Source organism: Wasmannia auropunctata, unplaced genomic scaffold (genome assembly GCF_000956235.1).
Source record: "Wasmannia auropunctata unplaced genomic scaffold, wasmannia.A_1.0 LD336083.1, whole genome shotgun sequence".
In the NCBI taxonomy this organism is placed as follows: Eukaryota; Metazoa; Arthropoda; class Insecta; order Hymenoptera; family Formicidae; genus Wasmannia; species Wasmannia auropunctata.
Genome location: NW_012026807.1, coordinates 306,421 through 325,569, shown reverse-complemented (window position 1 = coordinate 325,569; position 19,149 = coordinate 306,421). Strand labels below are relative to the sequence as shown.

The 19,149-nt window shown below is 34.5% G+C and overlaps 1 protein-coding gene across 5 annotated transcripts in view; it reads right to left on the bottom strand.

Moving 5' to 3' along the window:
• Nucleotides 1-19,149, bottom strand: part of LOC105448566 — a 109,276-nt gene that overhangs the window by 59,404 nt on the left and 30,723 nt on the right. Inside the window, exon 1 of one of the 5 annotated variants that reach the window (XM_011687220.1) lies at nucleotides 13,647-15,079. The exons of 3 other annotated variants lie outside the window; for them this stretch is intronic. In XM_011687220.1, coding sequence (XP_011685522.1) covers nucleotides 13,647-13,680 — 34 coding nt within the window. In that variant the 5' untranslated portion in view covers nucleotides 13,681-15,079. Of the gene's footprint in view, nucleotides 1-13,646; nucleotides 15,080-19,149 lie in introns of those variants that run through there. One more of the 5 variants, XM_011687221.1, reaches the window with a different exon arrangement.

Here is a 19,149-nt window from a genome sequence, read left to right as displayed (position 1 = left end):
ATAATTATATTATATCTATATATTTTCTTATATTCCATCTTACTACCACTGGTATATGTACTTACTGGTATATGTACTTTTAGTACACTGAGAAAAAATGTTAATATAGCACTAAATGCACTAATATACACTAAATGCATTTTATTGACAGTCTTTCTTTAATTCAGTTATATGTTTTTGAGTTAAACATACATCAATAATACTGACATGATATTTTTATGAACTTACAAGTATTTTTTTAAATTAACAAATAATAGTTTGACAGCCCGTGGTCCGTGTATAGTTGAATCAAAAAAATATTTATTTTATTTTACACTTTTTTCCTCAGTGTACACTTTCCTTGATTCGTAAACTTATTCATTTTTCCTTCCGAAACCTTTATACAATATAATTGAGATATTGTTTATCTTCAGTTTTCTAGTTCTAGTCGTTGGTATTTAGTATTCTCTCTGAGTACCAGCAACAAAATGTCATGAGAGGATAGGAACAATAGTTGCCCGTCGCGTGAATGATGCAATCTCTCAGAGTACAGAACAATTTAATTTATTCAATTTACGAAGCACGCATTTTTCGTCATTTATTGTCGATTGTTATTTACTTCGATAGGCGCGGACGATCGATCCCACGTACGCGGTGATTGGTGAACAAGCGTTTGCTCGGTAACCCATTAAGCTTGCAACCTGTTTCACAACCTACATTGTAGATGTAGGCAATATCTCTCTAGAGATTTCCTCCAGTACTCGCATCCAGCAAAGATCGATTGAAGAAACAATCGTGACTGTTCTAAGCAATTCAGGTTTATGAGGCGTTCAGGCGCATTGAAATGCCACTATACCTTCTTTGATAAAAAAATTTGAATAATGGAATCAGATCAATAGCAAGAATTGTATCATTTAAGAATTGTAATTGCTATGATTGTAAAGTCCCCTAAGATTTCCCTACACGAATATAAAAATTATTATTATGTTTTAATAAGATTAAATAAAATACATTTAATATACGTTGCCTCTAGTATATATGTACGTACTCACTCAATATACCAGTTATTGCGATAAATATTATCATATGCTTCGGTGATCGAATCGGTTAAAGACGCCCGTTCCGGAAAGTCGAGAAATCCCAGATTCAAACCCTGGCTGAGATAATATTTTTCGCAATAAGTTCTTCGCAGTATTTTAAATTTTAAAGATGCTTAGTTTGATTATTAAGAATTGAAGATCAATTGTGATCTCATCACTATTCCAACTTCAGCTAATGATTGCGTTGCAAATCCGACATTGATTCGGCGCGCAGTTTAAATGACTAAATAATGAATTAAAAATTCACATAGAATTTATTAGGTATCAAGATCCGCAGCTGTGACCGTAGAAGGCGCTCTTAAATTTATTGGGAGATATTCACGCGGTCTAGTTCAAATTAATATTGTTTATACAGCCGAACCTCGATAATTTAAACCTCTACAACTCGAAAGCGTCTATAAGACAAAAATTTTGTTCATTCTCTTCCGCTCCACTACGGAAAATATAAATCGAAATAAAATCTACCTTCGAATTATTTGTCAAATATTTAGATATATTATTTTACCTCTGCAACTCGAATTTAAAGTAGCCAGATCTCTATACAAATCAAAGTTCACCTCTATAAGTCAAACTTCTATTGTCGCTGCCTCTAAAATTCGAAGTTGTAGCTATGTAATCATGAGTAATAGTCTGATATTTTATTTTATGATTACATTTATTATATATATGCAATAAATAATGTCGAATATTAATTTTTTTCTCTAAAAGTCATTATAATCGGAAAATTATAAATTCTCGTACAAAGTCTCCGTAAATCGAAATTTCATGGTAACCCTCTTTTACTCGAATTTCGATAAGTCAAAAACTCTATAACTCGCAGGGTTTTTCTCTTCCCTTGAAATTCGAATTATCGAGGTGACTGTATAAATAAAATATACTATACAAGTTTATTTGTGTATTTAGCGTAAAAATAAACTAGAAAAAGAGGGTAATTCCAAAGAATACTAGGAATACACAAGGAATACTAGGAAAAATAATGCAGAATTTCGAGAATCCACTTTATGAGTTTATCCACATATAAAATAGAATATATAGTATTTCCTATATGCGCTGATGCGTTCTATCTCGTCAAGTGTCGGGTGGAAAGTGCGGATAAAATCGACGTACGGCTCCACGAAGAAAGTCAGTGTTAAACATCGGACTCTCACTGTGATATAACGAGAGCAGGACATACGGTGCATCCGCTAAGTGGTACACCCGCGTCCCTAAACGCGCGTCGTCGTCAAACGCGCGGCACTCCGTCGCGCGTCGTTCGCACTTTTAACTCCAGCCGCGTCGCTCATGCGCCGGAATCGGCTTCCTGATAATTGCCGGAACATCGTCGCGTCACGACACAGCGTCTGAATATTACAGATTGCACCTGACACATTATACTTCGTCGCACGTGCACGTGATCGTCACGAGCGTGACCAGATACGTCAGCGAATCGCACGCTAATCGCGTTAATTAACGAATCCGAGCTTTAAATGCGGATACGACCTGCGCGCGTGACGGCGTTTCCAAACGGCGGAATTATTACGTCGTTACGTATAGAATAACGATACTAGTAAAATCGATCTGTATACATGTATTACAGTAACTGTTTCATTACAACCAGTTGAGAATTCATGTCTTTCCAAAAATTAAGAATGCTAATTTTTATTATAATGATAATAATAATATTCTAATAACAATCTCACTATTTACGTATTTTATTATTAAAGACAAACAGGATATGTAATACGTAATATAGAATAAATACATCATACATATGCATATATGTATATGTATATAATATATATGTATATACATATATATATATATATATATATATACATTAACATTTTTTTTAATAAAATGGCTTTCTTGCAATACTGTTAAAATAAAAATGAATTACCCTGTTTAATATACAGGATATCCCATAAAGACCAACGCTTAAGGGTAGATTTTTGAGATCATTTTAAGACAAAAGTTCTAATACCAAAATTATGAAGCTATAATAGTTTTTAAATTATAAGTGTTTAAAATTAATTAATCAGATCATCTAAAGTTGGCGCGCTCAGGTACGGCCTACGCAAATTCCTAAAAACAAAAACTGATTTATCGCCCCTTTTATTAATATCGATATAAGGATTACATATGTGAATATAAGATTAAGTTTTATTGATATTTCTGCAAACACATTGCGCAATACCATTGTGCAATAATATTTTCATTTTTATAATAACACTTTTTATCTTTACTTGCCAAGTATTAGTACTTGTAGAGTAAGTATCATTTGCTAATTATGTACCGTTTGATAACTAGTTTTGCTTTTAAGATATGCAATTGATAACAGATTTTTGAAAGAAATGTCATTTGACAGTTTGCGCTTTATGTATCATGTAAAGACAATAACTTAACTTGACAAAGTTAACTTTAAACACTTATAATTCAAAAACTATTATAGCCTCATAATTTTGGTATTAGAACTTTTGTCTTAAAATGATCTCAGAAATCTACCCTTAAACGTTGATACGATCTTTAGAGCACCCTGTATATAAATAATATATTTCTTTTCAAAGAAGATCAAATATTGATAAAATTAATTTTTAAGGTAGATAAAGGTTATCGCCATATTTCTTATACTAAAAAAAAAAATAGAATTGTATGGTTTTTTACTTAAATTATTCTCTGGTTATTCTAAAAATTAATTAAAATAGAAGAATCATGTTATGTAAAAAAACAATAAAATTCTATCTTTAAAAATAGCGATGACCTTTGCGTGACCTTCAAAAATCGATTTAAAAAAATTGATTTTATCTCCCTTCAGACCATACAACTTTTGTCTAAAACATTTTCTTTTTAGCTTTTTTGCAATATTTAAGATTATAATAAATTATTGTATATACATTATGTAAGTATTTAACAATATAGTGTACATTATATAATAATAGTATAATATGTAAAAATATGTATATTAAATATACAGTAGATTTGATTTAAATGCATTAATCATTTTTTAAATTAATAATTATAAAATATAAGTTATTTTATGACAAACAATGTGCAATAAATTTTTGATATTCATTTAAAAGATACTGCCACTTAAATTACTTTTACTTATGAGCAAAAAAATAAAATAGCTTCAATATCTTCAAAAAAGCGTTTATAATTTAAAATTTCATAAATTATTATTCAAATCTTCTTAAATAAAATAACTTTTTTATTTAAAAAAATATTATAACTATTATTTAAAAAATTGAGTATTATATACTTAAACCAAACATACATGTATTATATATGTATATATATAGGTATATATATATATATAAATTATATTAAAAATGGATTGAAACTTCCGTGGAATTTTAATTCAAAATTCAAGTACAAAAAAAACTTGTTTTCCTATTTAATATTTAAAACCAAAGATACTTGATATTCATTATTGAAGAACGTTCTAAAAATCTTTCTGTGTCTGCTCCTCGTTCCATGACAAGGTCAGAGCTACCGTCAATTGCAAGTACATTATAGATGCGCGAGCCGAACATGCTGCAAGTAACCAATTACATTATGACGTATGCAAATGAAAGGCGGCTATAACGACGGCTGTGTCCCCGTCTACTTCCTGCTGTCCACTTGATACTCCTCGCCCCTCCTTTTTCTCTCTCTCTCTCTCTCTCTCCTCGTTATTTACTCTTTTTTTCTACTCTTCACTTCGCGACGTGCGATGCCCTCGGAACGAGCGGTGATATTCAGCGAACAAACGCGACCGAAATCACGAATGATCACAAAAATACACGTGACTCAAACGCTCGAATAGTTTCATACATCTTCACATATTTGAAAATTCATACTTTACATACATTACTGATATCAATCGTGAATGTATGTTAAAACGGGTCCTTGAAACCTTACGGTATTTACGTTTCTTTGCAGCATTCCCCATGTAATGTTAATCAAACTCCTCTCTCCTACAGGATCATTTTTACGCGAGATCAAAAAATATCTCACCAAGAGATTTACTCATATATTTTAAATGTTAAGAAAATGGATTCTACAGGACTTTAAATATAGATTTCTTAAATTAAGAAATTCTTAAATAATGTTATTACACTACATGAAGAAAAAAAAAAGAAAGTATTAAATATCAGCTAACAGCAGTCTAATTAAAAATAATCTTATTGAGATCTTATTCAATAATAAATAAATAATTATATAATAAACTTTAAAAAATTAATATTAACAAAACAAATAACATTTTATTAAAACAAGAGCACGACTGTTTCATTAATATTATTAATGAAATTTAATAAAATTATTTTTAATTAGACTGAGCTGATAATTATGCTGTTAATAAACATAATTTTCCTGTGCAATTAATACTATTTTTTGCATATGCGCGTTTGGCATTTAATTAACGTTTAAAGTTTTAGATATATATACTTGAATGCATTTGTATTTTGCAATTTTACTCATTTGGATATTTATATTTGAAATGTGTATAAAAACACGTACAATCAAATTCTATGTACTTACATCAAGATGCATTCAACGTTTAAACATTTTGATTGGTCGACTAGTTACTCGAGTAATACCTTCCTCTCGGATATCAAGCGGGCGAACGCCCTATCGGAATGGATTACTTAATAAATCTCTGAAATCAGCTACTATCTCTAGCTCACGAGAGAGAGAGAGAGAGAGAGAGAAAGAGAGAGAGAAAGAGAGAAGGCAGTATTAATCGCTCCACTTTATCGTGACGGCGGCGCAGTGTGTGGCGCGCGGGCGCGCGTTAAAAAAGCCGTTTTGAAGACTTTCTATAATCCCGAGATCGCCTCTCACCGTCTCTCGCGCTCGCCCGCGGCGTCGCTTATAGCTCCATTCAAAAACGCAAATAACCTCGGTGTCCAGGGGCGCACGTGAAAATGTTCCGCACAGAGAAACGGCACAATACACGCGCGCGTGTAACAAAAATTACGTTTTAAGTATTATAAGAATATCATGTAAGTTTATGCGAATCACAGATAAATAATTGAGTTTAAAGTAAAGCTTCTACGTTTAATGTGTGCGTGTGCGTGTGCGTATGTGTGTGTGTGTATGTGTTCAAATATTTGAAAGTTCGCCCTTTATGCCAATTCATGTCGTAATTGTCGTAAATAATATATTATATAATTAAAAATACTATTTTTTCTTTTTTCCTTGCAAAATCAGCAATTTTTCATTGACACAGATACAACATTTATAGCCAATTAGGTAACAAGAACAATACAATTGTATCCCTCTTTGTATTTTTTTCTCCGCGTATGCGTCCCTGCACAGTATAAGGTCCCTGCGTATATTTCCAAATGCAATCGATCCGCCGAATAACACGTCTGGCTTGCACCATCCTTTCGAAATTACTAACGCACGAGACACGTTTAAATAAATAGCGGGTCGCTCGTGCCGATTTCCAGATTGGTAATCGCGCGCTCGAGGCATCAATGAGGCTCGTGAATGTCGGGCGCCTGAAAAAAAGTTCAAGGGTGCGCGCGCCGACGAATTAACCCTCGATCGCTGTAATTAAATTCGTTGATAGCGTGATCACACGTGGCGATCCTTGACATGCCCCTTCCCCCTCCCCTCCCCCTCTCTACAATAATAATCCACATAGCGTACCATATCATTTCAAGGATATTCCGTAGAGAATTGGAATGGGATGATAATCTTAGGAATGCTGTCACGTGACAAACGCGTACTACCCTGCTTGTGTGCATATTTATATTAAATAACGGAATAATTCACAAGGCGCGCGCGCGCGCGCGCGCACACACACATTACTTCCGACAAGCGCATACCGATTGCAATGCGGGGGAGAGATGCATTTCACATCACCGTCACGTAATCGACACATTGTTCTGGATTCCCATAGAAATCCAGCACACGCGATCCGATGACATGATCCGCACGTGCAGGATTCCTGGATGTCAATCGCCGCTGGCCCGATGGCGATCGGCGTTTATGGGCATCGACCAAGACGACCGCTCGTAATAGGAGAGAAAATGCACTCACGAGTGAGAAAGAAAAAAGAAAACGGAAAAAAAAGAAAGAAGGAAACAGAAGGGGAGAGAGAAAGAAAGAGAGGAAAGAGGGGAAGAGAAAGAGAGAGAGAGAGAATATGCAGGAGATAAAGTTTCGTAATTCCTGGAGAAAATATATAACCGTGAGCAAAAAAAGCACGATTCGAGTTTTTCATTTTATTTTATTTTCTAGATATCGTCATTTTTGGATATATTATTTAAAACACATAACCTATGCATACTAAGATGCATACTTAAGATTTAATTGTGAAGAACATAAAATAAAAGAAATTATTAATATATCTATATTAACTTTTATAATTTTTATAATTATATATATATATATATGTATACATATGTAAATTATAAAAACTTTTTTCAAAAAAATTATACCTTTTAATAATTTTCTTTTTCTTTCGTTTATATCTATAGAAATGTAAAAAATCCAAAAGAAATTATGTAATTATGATGTAAAACTACATTATTAATATTTATTGTTGGTCAACACGCCACTAGCTTTAAATACATTGTTACATCTGCGGCGTAGCATCAATCAACTTCGAAAATATCATTTTTCTTATTATATATAGATACGTGTATAACTTTATCATGAAAAATTGCTTTAAAATATAATAACGTATCATAAAATATATAATAAAATCTGATTATGCAGTTGTATAACGTGAGGAATAATTATGTGAACAAAATAAAATCGCGTTTTTTTTGTTGCGTCTAACATGCACTCCATTAGCGAATATTAGTTCTTGAGTCATATTTCCGTCATTTTGGTCGGAATTTTGTTTTCACACGGAAAGAATCCACGAGTACTTTAAAGTAATGACGAGTGCTTGTGGTTTCAAAGTATTTCCAAACGTTTATGTGCATACCCGTCGTTGTGCACGGGATGAGTATTCGATTCTCGTGTCGAAATATACCACGACTACGTCGAGAGACATCGCGTTTCTTATCTCTCGTGTTGTTTTTTCTTCTTCCTCTATCTTTTTGTGAATAATTTCGCGCGCGTGCGTGTTGTTTGCCTCATGATTACGTAATTTGCATATTAAGACATATTGAAGCTTCCATATTAAAGCTGGGACCGCGTTTTTCAGCTTCGACCTTGCCGCAATATATGGTAATTAACGACTGAAAGGCACGCGCGCAAAGAATTCTGTTCTCAAATGCACTTGCTTTATTCGCGATTACGTTTCCGTGCAAAAATTGTTTAATCAAAGCAAAAGAAACCTAAAAGTCGGTGATATCAACAAAATCGTATAAAAAAAATATGTTATATTAAATACGCAAGATACAATCTAACCTATCTAATATAATTATATCTAAATAATATCGTAAAATTAATAACTTTATGCATACAGGATATCCCAGACCTACCGCACCATCTGCTAATGGCAGATTCTTGGAGTTATTTAGGAACGAAAATTCTATAATAATACCAAAATGTTGAGAATAAGTTTTTAAATGGAAAGCGTTTAAAAATGGTCAATCGGGTTCAAAATTCAGGTTCACTGCATAGTAAAGGTACTCGTAAATAAACATTAATATTAAAATATTTTTTGCGTGCACCTTTAAATTTGTCTTCGTAATTTTTCTTACTTATATAATTAACCGGCTGTGCATGCTAAAACTAAAATAGTCTCAATTTCGATATTAGAATTAAAATTTTTGTCTCTAAATAACTTCAAGAATGTCATCGGCAGATAATGCAGTGGATCTGGGACACCTGATATAATAGTGTACCAAATTTATTAATTACAAATTATAGAATTTTTCGAAATCTTTTCTTTTAAGTAATGATATTCATAGCTAATAGTTAGCTTGCGTTTTATATCAATTTTTAAACAGTTAATTTTTAAATAAATAAATTTTTTTTACACTTCGTTATATATACTTTTGGATGCATTAAACTTTTATTGCATACACTTTTGGCTGCGTTTTACTGGTACCTTTTTACCTTTATTAAAGCCTTTTTTGGAATTACAAATTTACATAAAATACATAACATATCGCTGGAGTTGAGTAAGATATTATATTCTTATGGAATTAAAACTGGGTGTTAGTTACTGATGCCAAATATTTAATTAATTTAATACAAACGCTACACGAGATACGTATGATTTGGATTGAATAAGATATTTTATTATGAAATTATAACTTATGGCACCATTTATTAAAATGAAAACTTTTATACAAATGAAACATACAATTTTAGTAGAATAATTAATGTTTATTTTTAATTAAAGACTGCATTACTTGAGTTTTATTTTTTAATTGTACAACAGTTTTGTAAAGATATGTATCATTTAGCTTTTTTTTTTTTTAAACAGAACCATTTGGGTTTTATTTTTTAATTTTTGATACAACAATTTTTTGTTCAAATAAAATTATAGCACCTATATTAATTTCATACAAATTAAATAAAACTTTACGCACACATATATAACATGATTATAGAATTTTCGTCTCTAAATAACTTCAAGAATTCTGGCATTAGGTAATAGATGGTGTAAATCTGTATGTCTAAGGGCATATACCTGTTAATTTTATGGTACAGTCAAACCTCGATAAATCACTCAAATCTCAAAGGAAGAGAAAAACTCCTCGAATGATAGAGTTTTCGACTTATCGAAATTCGAGTAAAAGAGGGTTAATATATGAAAATTTGACTTACGGAGGCTTTGTACAAGAGTTTATAATTTTCCGATTATAACGTCTTTTAGAGAAAAAAAATCAATATTTGACAGTGAATTATTTATTGCATACATATAATAAATGTAATCATAAAACAAAATACCAGGCTATTACTTATGATTACACACATGGTTACATAGCTACTTCAAATTAGAGAGGCAGCGACAATAGAAGTTCCGACTTATTAGATGTGAACTTCGACTTGTAGAGGTCTGACTACTTTAAATTCGAGTTGCAGAAGTAAAATAATACATCTATATATCTGACAAAGAATTCGAGTTAAGGTAGGTTTTATTTCGATTTATAGAGGTTTTCCGCAGTTGAGCGGAAGGGAATGAACACAATTTTCGTCTTATAGAGGTTTTCGAGTTGTAGAGGTTCGAGTTATCGAGGTGTGACTGTATACATATTTATATATTTATTTTTATATATTAATAATAATGCATTATGAAAATCTCTATAAAGAGACTTTTCGAAGGGACTGTGAAGGGAGAGAGAAGAAAAAAAGCGTGTTCGGTCCGTACGTGTGATGCGAGTTACTACGGATTGTCCGGATGCAGGCAATAAAGAGAGGCTCGCCTTGAGGAAACGCGTGGCTTACGCCTCGATTCATTGAGGACATCTCATCGCCGCGATCGAGGCGATCCTTGAACCGGCCGCCGCGCCGCGCCGCGCCGCGTTTCAATTCAAGAACGTCGGCCGACTTGAAATTGCACCCGCAAAATTTACGCGAGATATTCGAAAATACTCATCCGTTTGACAATTCTCAGAGACGCGTATAATAGCGCTATCCAACAAAACTTTGTTTTCTCCTTCGCAGAAGCGACAAAACTTTCTTAACTCTTAAAAAAAAAAAAAAGATAGTTGAAAGATATCAAGCGATGCGATAGTGTCACAGATAAGCTTTTACGAGATTCTTTTAAAATAATAAAATACTTGGCACTTGCATTGATTTTGCACATCCATTTCTAAACAATTTTTAAATAATTATATTTAAACTGTTTATTAAGAAAATATTTTTGGTTTTAAGGACGTAACATCAATTTTTTTTATGTACTTGGCGTGTATATATATATAAGTACCTATATATATATTTTTTCTTTAAAAAGATTGTTTATAACGAATATCTGTGAACTATCGCTACTAGTTGTTTAACGAATGGTAATATTGAAATGCGCGTCACACGTAAAGCATTTTAAAATTCTGTTTACATATATACATTCTTTCTCACGCGCGGATGTATAATTATTATGGATCGCAAGATCATCTTTATAATGAGAAATACCGCCAGTCATCTCGGAACGCTTCTGTCTAGAAAATTAGAATCTGGAATCTGACATGCCATCTGTAAGGAAAAAAGCAATCTTGTCTCTTATGGATTTAATTGCTTACTCCACGTAAGTTGCGTGCATCCAAGAGCTTTCTATTCGGACATACTTCGTTTCTCTCTTGCATGTAGGCAGTATCTAATCTAATTGTAAGTGTTGCATTGTATTGTGTGTGTATTTATGTTGTGACGGAAGTTCCGGATATACTTGAAAAAAATAAAGAAATTATTTTAATTTTCTAAATGTACGTGTACCAAAAAATAAAGCTTATTAACTCATTTTTTTCATTTTACAATTTCTTGATTCAAGCATTCGTCCCAGTGTGAGATTAATTTAAAAATATATTTGCATAAAAATTCGTCCAAGTTGCCGAACCAGTTTGAAACTTGTTTCTTTTCTGATTATGAGACAAAACGTTTTTTTTTTTTTACACATATTCTTTCGATTTTCCAAAGAGACAGAAATTGGGAATGCGAGGTCGCCTGTGAAAAATGAGGATGATTGTAGTTTAGAATTTCTGCTTGAAAGGGCTCCTGCTGATTGACTTTATTCACGAAAGAAAACGATCAATGCCGACCGACATATTGCAATATTGCAAAGGCAACGAGAAGCTAGTCGTTTAAAGTGTATTGGAATGCTCAGTCGAGGTCATTAAACTTTTATACGGCAACGCAACTACACGGAAAAAAAAATGATGTGTCAACAGCTACTAACTGAAAATAATCTTGTTGATTCAATAATAACATTAATGACATAAATACGTAATTAATGTTCTTGTTCTATATAATAAAATATTATCTGTTTCAATAATATTGTTATTGAATTATTTTTTTTTTAATTAGACTTTTGTTAGCTATTGCTGTTAATACTACGTCGTTTTTTTTTACCGTGTGTATACATTGCTGAGAAAATTGAGATAATAAGATCAGAGATTCTTAAACGCTCCCTTCTCGATTTTGCATCTCTTGTTTCTTTTTGGAAAAAAGTATCTGTGAAGAAAACATTTCGTGCTTCAAATCAAGAAGTAGAAAACGAGATCTAGATTTGTGTAACTCATGTGACTCAGCAGCTTATAGGTGCAAAATTCAGAAGATTAATTATAATCAATATCATGCTATAGGAATGCTTGAATCTCTTATTGAAAAAATTATTTGCCGAAGTAAGTTAATGATAAGCTTCATTTTAGTATATATATATTTTTTTAATTAAAATAAATTTTTAATTTGCTTTCTTCAAATGTTCTTTCTTACGAGTAGTTTCGAAACTTTCCTTGTAAAAGTGCATGTTTTTTAAATAATACAATTAATATTTCATGACACACATAATAACTCATAATATTAATTATATTGTATATACGTATGTATGTGGGAAAAAAACTGTCTATTTAGGATTCTTCTACAAACATAATTTCTCGTGTTTCCAAAAAAGTCCGATCCGTGGATCGAAGAAATCCTCCGGCAACGACGGACTCTTTACAAGCCGGCGGTGGAACATTCTAGAAAATCGTAGGCAAACTATATCGAAGGCGAAGAATAACGAAGTCAATTACAGTTAACGAGATAACATCGCGATCATTCAATTGAGAATCTCCCTCCATTGGTAGCGCACGCACGTGCATTCATTGCCGGTATTGTGCAAGCACACGGCATATCCGAAAGGGCGCGCGCGCAACGCATCGTTGCATTCGTAGAATTCCGCGCTCTGTAATTAGGCTAATTATTAGCTGACGTTTTCAAACCGAACGCTGCGCCGGCCAAATGCCGGAACAGCGATTTGCCCGTTGCGATTTGCGCCGTGGGCTTTCTCCGTCAAGTCGATCTTTCTTTCATTCGCGGTCGTTTATAATTGCGACCACTCCGTGATGTTTCGACGAAAAAAAAAGAAGAAAATAAATAAAATGATGAATGCATGGACACACGAGCGTTCAAATACGATACGATCGCATGTCGTCACACACATATCTGATTATACTGATTAAATTGTTTTATAACTTATCTACAATAGTTATACGCACTTGTATAATATCCCAGCAAACACCAAGTTAAATGTAACATACTTATTAGTTGTGATTTCCCTCAACAATATAACTCAACAATATAACTGTAATGTTATATTATAGTTATAGTGTTACATTACAGTTATATTGTTGAGTGGGAAATTACAACTAACAAGTACGTTACATGTAACTCGTGATGTTTGCTAGAATCATACTTTTGTGTTTTTATTAATTTATCTGCACGTTCTCGATTAGAAGTATGCTTGATAATTCAACGTGGACTATAGAAATGGCAGAGGGCAACTCGAGGAATTTCTGGGTGCGGCTTTCGCGACACCCTGTATGATGTAACGAAACAAAGGAAAATAACGTATAGGGAAGAAAGAAATGCAAGCGATTGCAAAATAAACGCCGTGTCCGAGAAAGTGCTTTCTTGCCGTTATTCCGCGCACGCTTCGCGCGGGTCCGCGGGTCGCGGATCGCGACGCGTCGCGTGAGATTGTGGGCCGCGTGTTATACGCACCGACTTCGGCATGCTGTACGGAGAACTCCAACATGGTCCACTGGGAGATGTGACTGGAAACAATGCCGACGGCCAGCCACAGGTGTTGGAATATTATTATCAAGATTTCTTGGAAAACCTCCGGTCGCAATTAATCCGGTCAATCAATCATTCTTCCGGCCGCCCGTGGCTTTCAGACACTCGAATTCAACGAGTACGATTGAATGAAGCGAAATTTTATATCCGGATTTCCGGTAATTCACGGCGTTAATTATGTGTACAAATGTTTAAGGATTTGTATTGGAGATTTTAAGCGAACAGGGAAGGGATGATATGCGTCTCTCTCTTTCTCTCTTTCTCTCTTTCCGCCTGGACAGCGTGACTGTAATATTTTGAGAATTTAATGAAATAAAAAGAAATTTAACAATTTTACAAGCCCAAGTTTTTGAAAATTTACTGGTTGAATCGCGTAAGATTTCAGAAACTGGGAAAGTTTCTAGTAAAATTCAAAAATATCTGTAAAAGGTTCGGCAATTTGAGATCTCTTAGTGAAATCTTGAGATTTTCGATAAAAACTTAAAAATTCCCGAAAAAATTTGAGACAATTATGAGAGATGTTGGACTCGGGGAATTCACAATCAGAAATCAGGTCTCTGAGAACGTGAGAAGAGAGATAATCTGGAGAATTTGCGGATGTTGTAAGCAATGCCGTTCAAAGAATTGAAAGCGACACTCGAAGAAAAAGTTTCGCCGCGAAAGGATTTCGTTAAACTGTCAACGGATCAGTCGCACCATGTCGCACGTCCTTCACGAATAAATCTCCCCCGTGGAGTTGCTTTCGATGCGCCCTTCGTCGAGACGCGACTCTCCACCGCGAGGGAAGACACGCGCACACACACACGATCAGAATCCCAAGGCAAACTCCGTCGGCAAGGCTGCCGGCCGATGAATTCGAGTCGCGGCACAATAATTGTGCGAGCCGCGCAAGGCGCAATCGCGCAGTCGCGGCCGTCGCGGCGGTTCTGACCTGCGTGACGCGCGCGCGGAACAGTAAGGATCCGAAGATGATCGACAGGAACAGTTTACGTTCCTTATTTCCGGCTCGCGCGTTTTTAATTTCGCTCGCTCGCGCTCGTTCATTCGCGCCCGCGCGCACGCACGCGTTCAGGTTTCTGGTACCACCAAGATGGCGACGGCCGAGCTTCCGTGTGACACCGCAGTGGAAGAGGGACTGCGGATAGACAAGATCTGCACGCGCACGGCAAATGCACGCGGCAGCGACGACAACACTCCAGTAGAAAGCGTTCGAGGCGCACTAACGCGTTCCGGCGTCGCTCGCGATCATGCCAAGCCGAGTCGATCCCACGAGCGAGTCGTCTTCGCGCGCGCACGATACTCGCCCCGAAGTAACGGGTGACGGGGCGAGCTGATTGCCAAAGAGAACGACGGGGGGACAGAGAGAGAGAGATAGAAAGAGAGTGGAGAGAGAAGGAGAGAAAGAAGGAAAGAGAAAGGCTAAGTTACGCGGAGAAGGAGGAAGGGGGGGGGGAGGTAAGATAGACTTTTCACCTTCGACGAGCACGAGTGACCGAGTGGAGCAAAGTGAGAAAAGATCTGCCGATGGGAAAATCTGACGGAGGAGTTAATGAACGGAGTTCATGAAAGGAGTGTTGATATATGACGATTGATGATTCCGTTGTCCGTAGGACACCGGGAAGAAAGATCGTTCGAATTGAAAGTTGAATTTAATTCGCATATGTACATACAACGTACGTACCTATCGCGACTTCACACTGTTCTCCGATTGCGTTATTTTGGATATCTCGGAACGACGGTGATGTGTACACGAGAGAGAGAGAGAGAGAGAGAGAGAGAGAGAGAGAGAGAGAGAGAGAGACGCGGAAAATAACAGAGCTAGGCTGCTAAAGGTCTCTCAAGCTCTTATCGGGCTAATTTTCGACTATTGAAGGTCAGAGACGTAAGAGCGACGTCAGCTGTTTCAACATCCTCCCCGAGAGATAATGATCACAGTCACTGAGAATCGCGGGGAGCAAAATAGTGCAAATACATAGTTACAACTTCGAATGAGACGGATTCGAGGAATGTGGAATAAAAAAAAGTTTGAACGGGGAATTGCGAGTGGAAAATTCCGGGAGACCTGAGAAAATGTTCGTGTAGAAATCGGTCAATCGGGAATATCGAGATGCGCTGAAGAGGCACGGTTGTTTATTAAAGTTCTATCTACGTGATGAATGTAATCCGCGATAAAAAAAAAATACTCGAAAACAACCGCACACCGTTCCGCCACCCGCGAAGGACTTCCGATAATTGTTATTTGCGTTCTTCCGATAATAATTTCTTTTGTCGTTTCAATTGATCCACTACATTCCTCAATGATTATCGATTAAATGATTGACACGCTAAGGACAGTTAAAAATGTCCGAAGACACTCGAGATGAAAAACTTTTTCTTTTAGGCTCTTTCAAGACTAATGTTTCTTCCAATGAGCTTAACTTTTATCTCGGTTTAACTTACTTTTTATCTTTCTCTAGTTCTAAGAATTAGAAAAAAGATAAAGAGTAAATGTTAAATCAAGATTAAAGTTAAGTAAAGTACATTGGTAGAAATGGATATAAATCGAGTATTTGAAAATTTTATGCAAGTTCCAAAATCTTTCAAAAGTTGACTAAACATTTTTTTGAATCTTTAAAAATATTTGGGGATTTTAAAAAGCTTCTGTGAATGTCTTTAATAATATATTAAGACATTCAAGATTTTTCCAAAAAAATTTCGAATTATATGTCTTATTATGAATTTTAATTTAAGAATTATAAAATTATCAATAAAAACATTTAATAAAAAATTAAAAGAGAGATAAAATTAATTGTAAGATAGTTGTAAGAATAATTATTTATAGCCAATTTTAGATGACACGAAATGATGTATGACGCATTAAATTATAAATCCGACGCGAATTATAGATCTTCTAAAATGGACTTTAGAATCTTGATAACATTTCTATGGACGTATTTCCGAAAGTATTTCTTAGAGTGACTAACAATCTTTCGTTCTTAGAAAAAGTCTGATGATGTCTGGAAATCACGTGATTATTAATGAAGATAACATTCTTCGCGTTATCATTAGTGATTAGAATAATCCTGCCCGAATATATCAATCGACAATCAATTCTTCAACCGGACGCGAATATCATATCGGTGACATATTGGTTCCGTTTGAACGGCAAGCATGCAATGTTCTCGCAATCGAAGCGTGAACGTCGAACGCCGGAAGTAGGAAGAAAAGTCGACATGCACGCTCGTCATTACAGACGGAATACTTAATAAGCGATCGTTCCCGCGAGGGAGTTGTCAGTCGATTTCGGACTATGAGGACGTCGGTCGGGGCGTCAGCGAAGGACGCCGCTTTGTTCGAAGTCGTGCCCTTGTCGCGATCAAATTCTCAATTGTGCCGCAGTGTGTCACGAGATTGCGCAAGTTTCATTCCCTTTCTCCGTTTTCATCACGTATACAAATGTCGATGTCAAAACGAACTGTTACACAGTGAAACGCAGGCAAAATTTATTTTTCACTTAATTTAATACATGTTTGCATAATATTAAAATTGGAGATATCATGTTGTTAAAGCCGCTAAATAAGACATAAAAGTTATTTTAGTCAAAAATTTAAAATTAGAACTTAATTGTATTATGACTTTTTTTAAAAAATCATAAAATATAATTATAAACTTCTTCTTAAATTTTGAATAATTTATCAGAAAATTAATCTCTGCAGATAGCTTATCAAATAAATTAAAAAAAAAACTGAATTACTCTACATAAAAATAATTTAAAAAATTATTTCTTTTTTATTTACAAAGTGTATATAAAAGAATTTATATTTAGGAACTCTTGTAAACATAAAATCTTAAAAATAAATAAAAGATATTTTAAAAATCTACATTTAAAGGTAATATTTTTCTTCTAAAAGTATAATAAAAATTTTTTTTCACATATTAAATTAATTTACATTAACTTAATGTATTAACATTATATTAATTACTTGTGTAGTTTCAATGCAAAAAAGATTTGATAATAGATAATGAACCTTATTTTTCAATCTTCCTCAGGTGAATTTCTTTGTCGACGGAAGTAAACTCAAATCAGTAAAAAAAATCGTATCTCTATTTTTCTTACGATTATACCTTGATTGTAAAGCAAATTATATTTTGATGCAAAATGTTTTAAAACTTATTTATGTATACATCTGTCATTTTATGTGATAATTCCGTAAAAAAACTATTTCAAAGTATAATTGGTGACTTTTCTCACAATTTTTAGATTGATTCTAAATTTTAATTCGTGATATTATATGTGAATTAAATTTGTCGAAATAGATCTATCTTTACATCGTCTTAACTGGTATGCAAAGCTCTATTATCGGAGTATTAATAAGTAATCCCTGCATTTTTGCGTTATATTATAACTCGAAATACATTTTAAAATATTCTGAAAATCTCAACTCTCGCGAATTCTTGAATTCCTACATCACGGCTCGGAATATGGCGGTTTTGATAATATGAATATGAAATATTCGAAAATCCTATTATCCTATTATTATTCGACTTTCCGAATTTCTATGTTATCGAGCATTCGCTCGAATCACGGTACACAATCAAGGTTCTACACGTATTCTACTTCTAGGTCTCGGGTACTATCTTACAAGCTCGAGCGATGCTATTAAGCAGTCTTATCAGCGCATGCATGTGACGTGATACGCGCGCGCGCGCAAGTAACTGACTAGCCGTTCAAACGTACAGAATGCCACACGCGCATGTTTCCTGCTTTATGTGTCCCGAGGCGCTCCTCGGTGACGACGTAAACCATATTTGTACTTGCGATAATGACGACCTCGGAAAGGCCTCGTCGTCGCCCGATCTCTTCTCCCCCGGTCTCTCGCGATCTCGAATCTCGGAACTCACGACATAAATCTCGTTCCCGATCATCTGATTTCATCAAAAGAAGTCTCGCTCGCAAGAATTGGTTCTCAATGATCGATATACACACATTCGCTCGTTTCCGGTATCAATGACACTGCGATTTTAATCCAAGTGAGTACGAGTCACTGCCAACCCCACTGTCGGGAAACGTATGAGATTAATCTTCGCTTTATGTATAGTTTTTGCGTGTACGAGATTAATCTTCGCTTTATGTATAGTTTTTACTCTCGTCTAGATAAAGCGACTACTTTTCGCTCGAAAGCTGTCGCTGTTTTCATAATACATTCATGGAAAGAACGATTTTGTTGGAAGATAAAAGAAAATCTGAAAATAATTTTTATTAAAGCACCATCAAAATATTTTGTCGGAAATTCAAAAATAAGTATTGCTGTAAAAAATTTTGATATTCTAGCAATCAGTTTGACTTTCAAACAAAATTATTTTGATGGTGCTCTAACAAAAATTATTTTCAGATTTTTTTTATCTTCCAGCAAAATCATTCTTTCCGTGTTTATATACTTTATCAAAT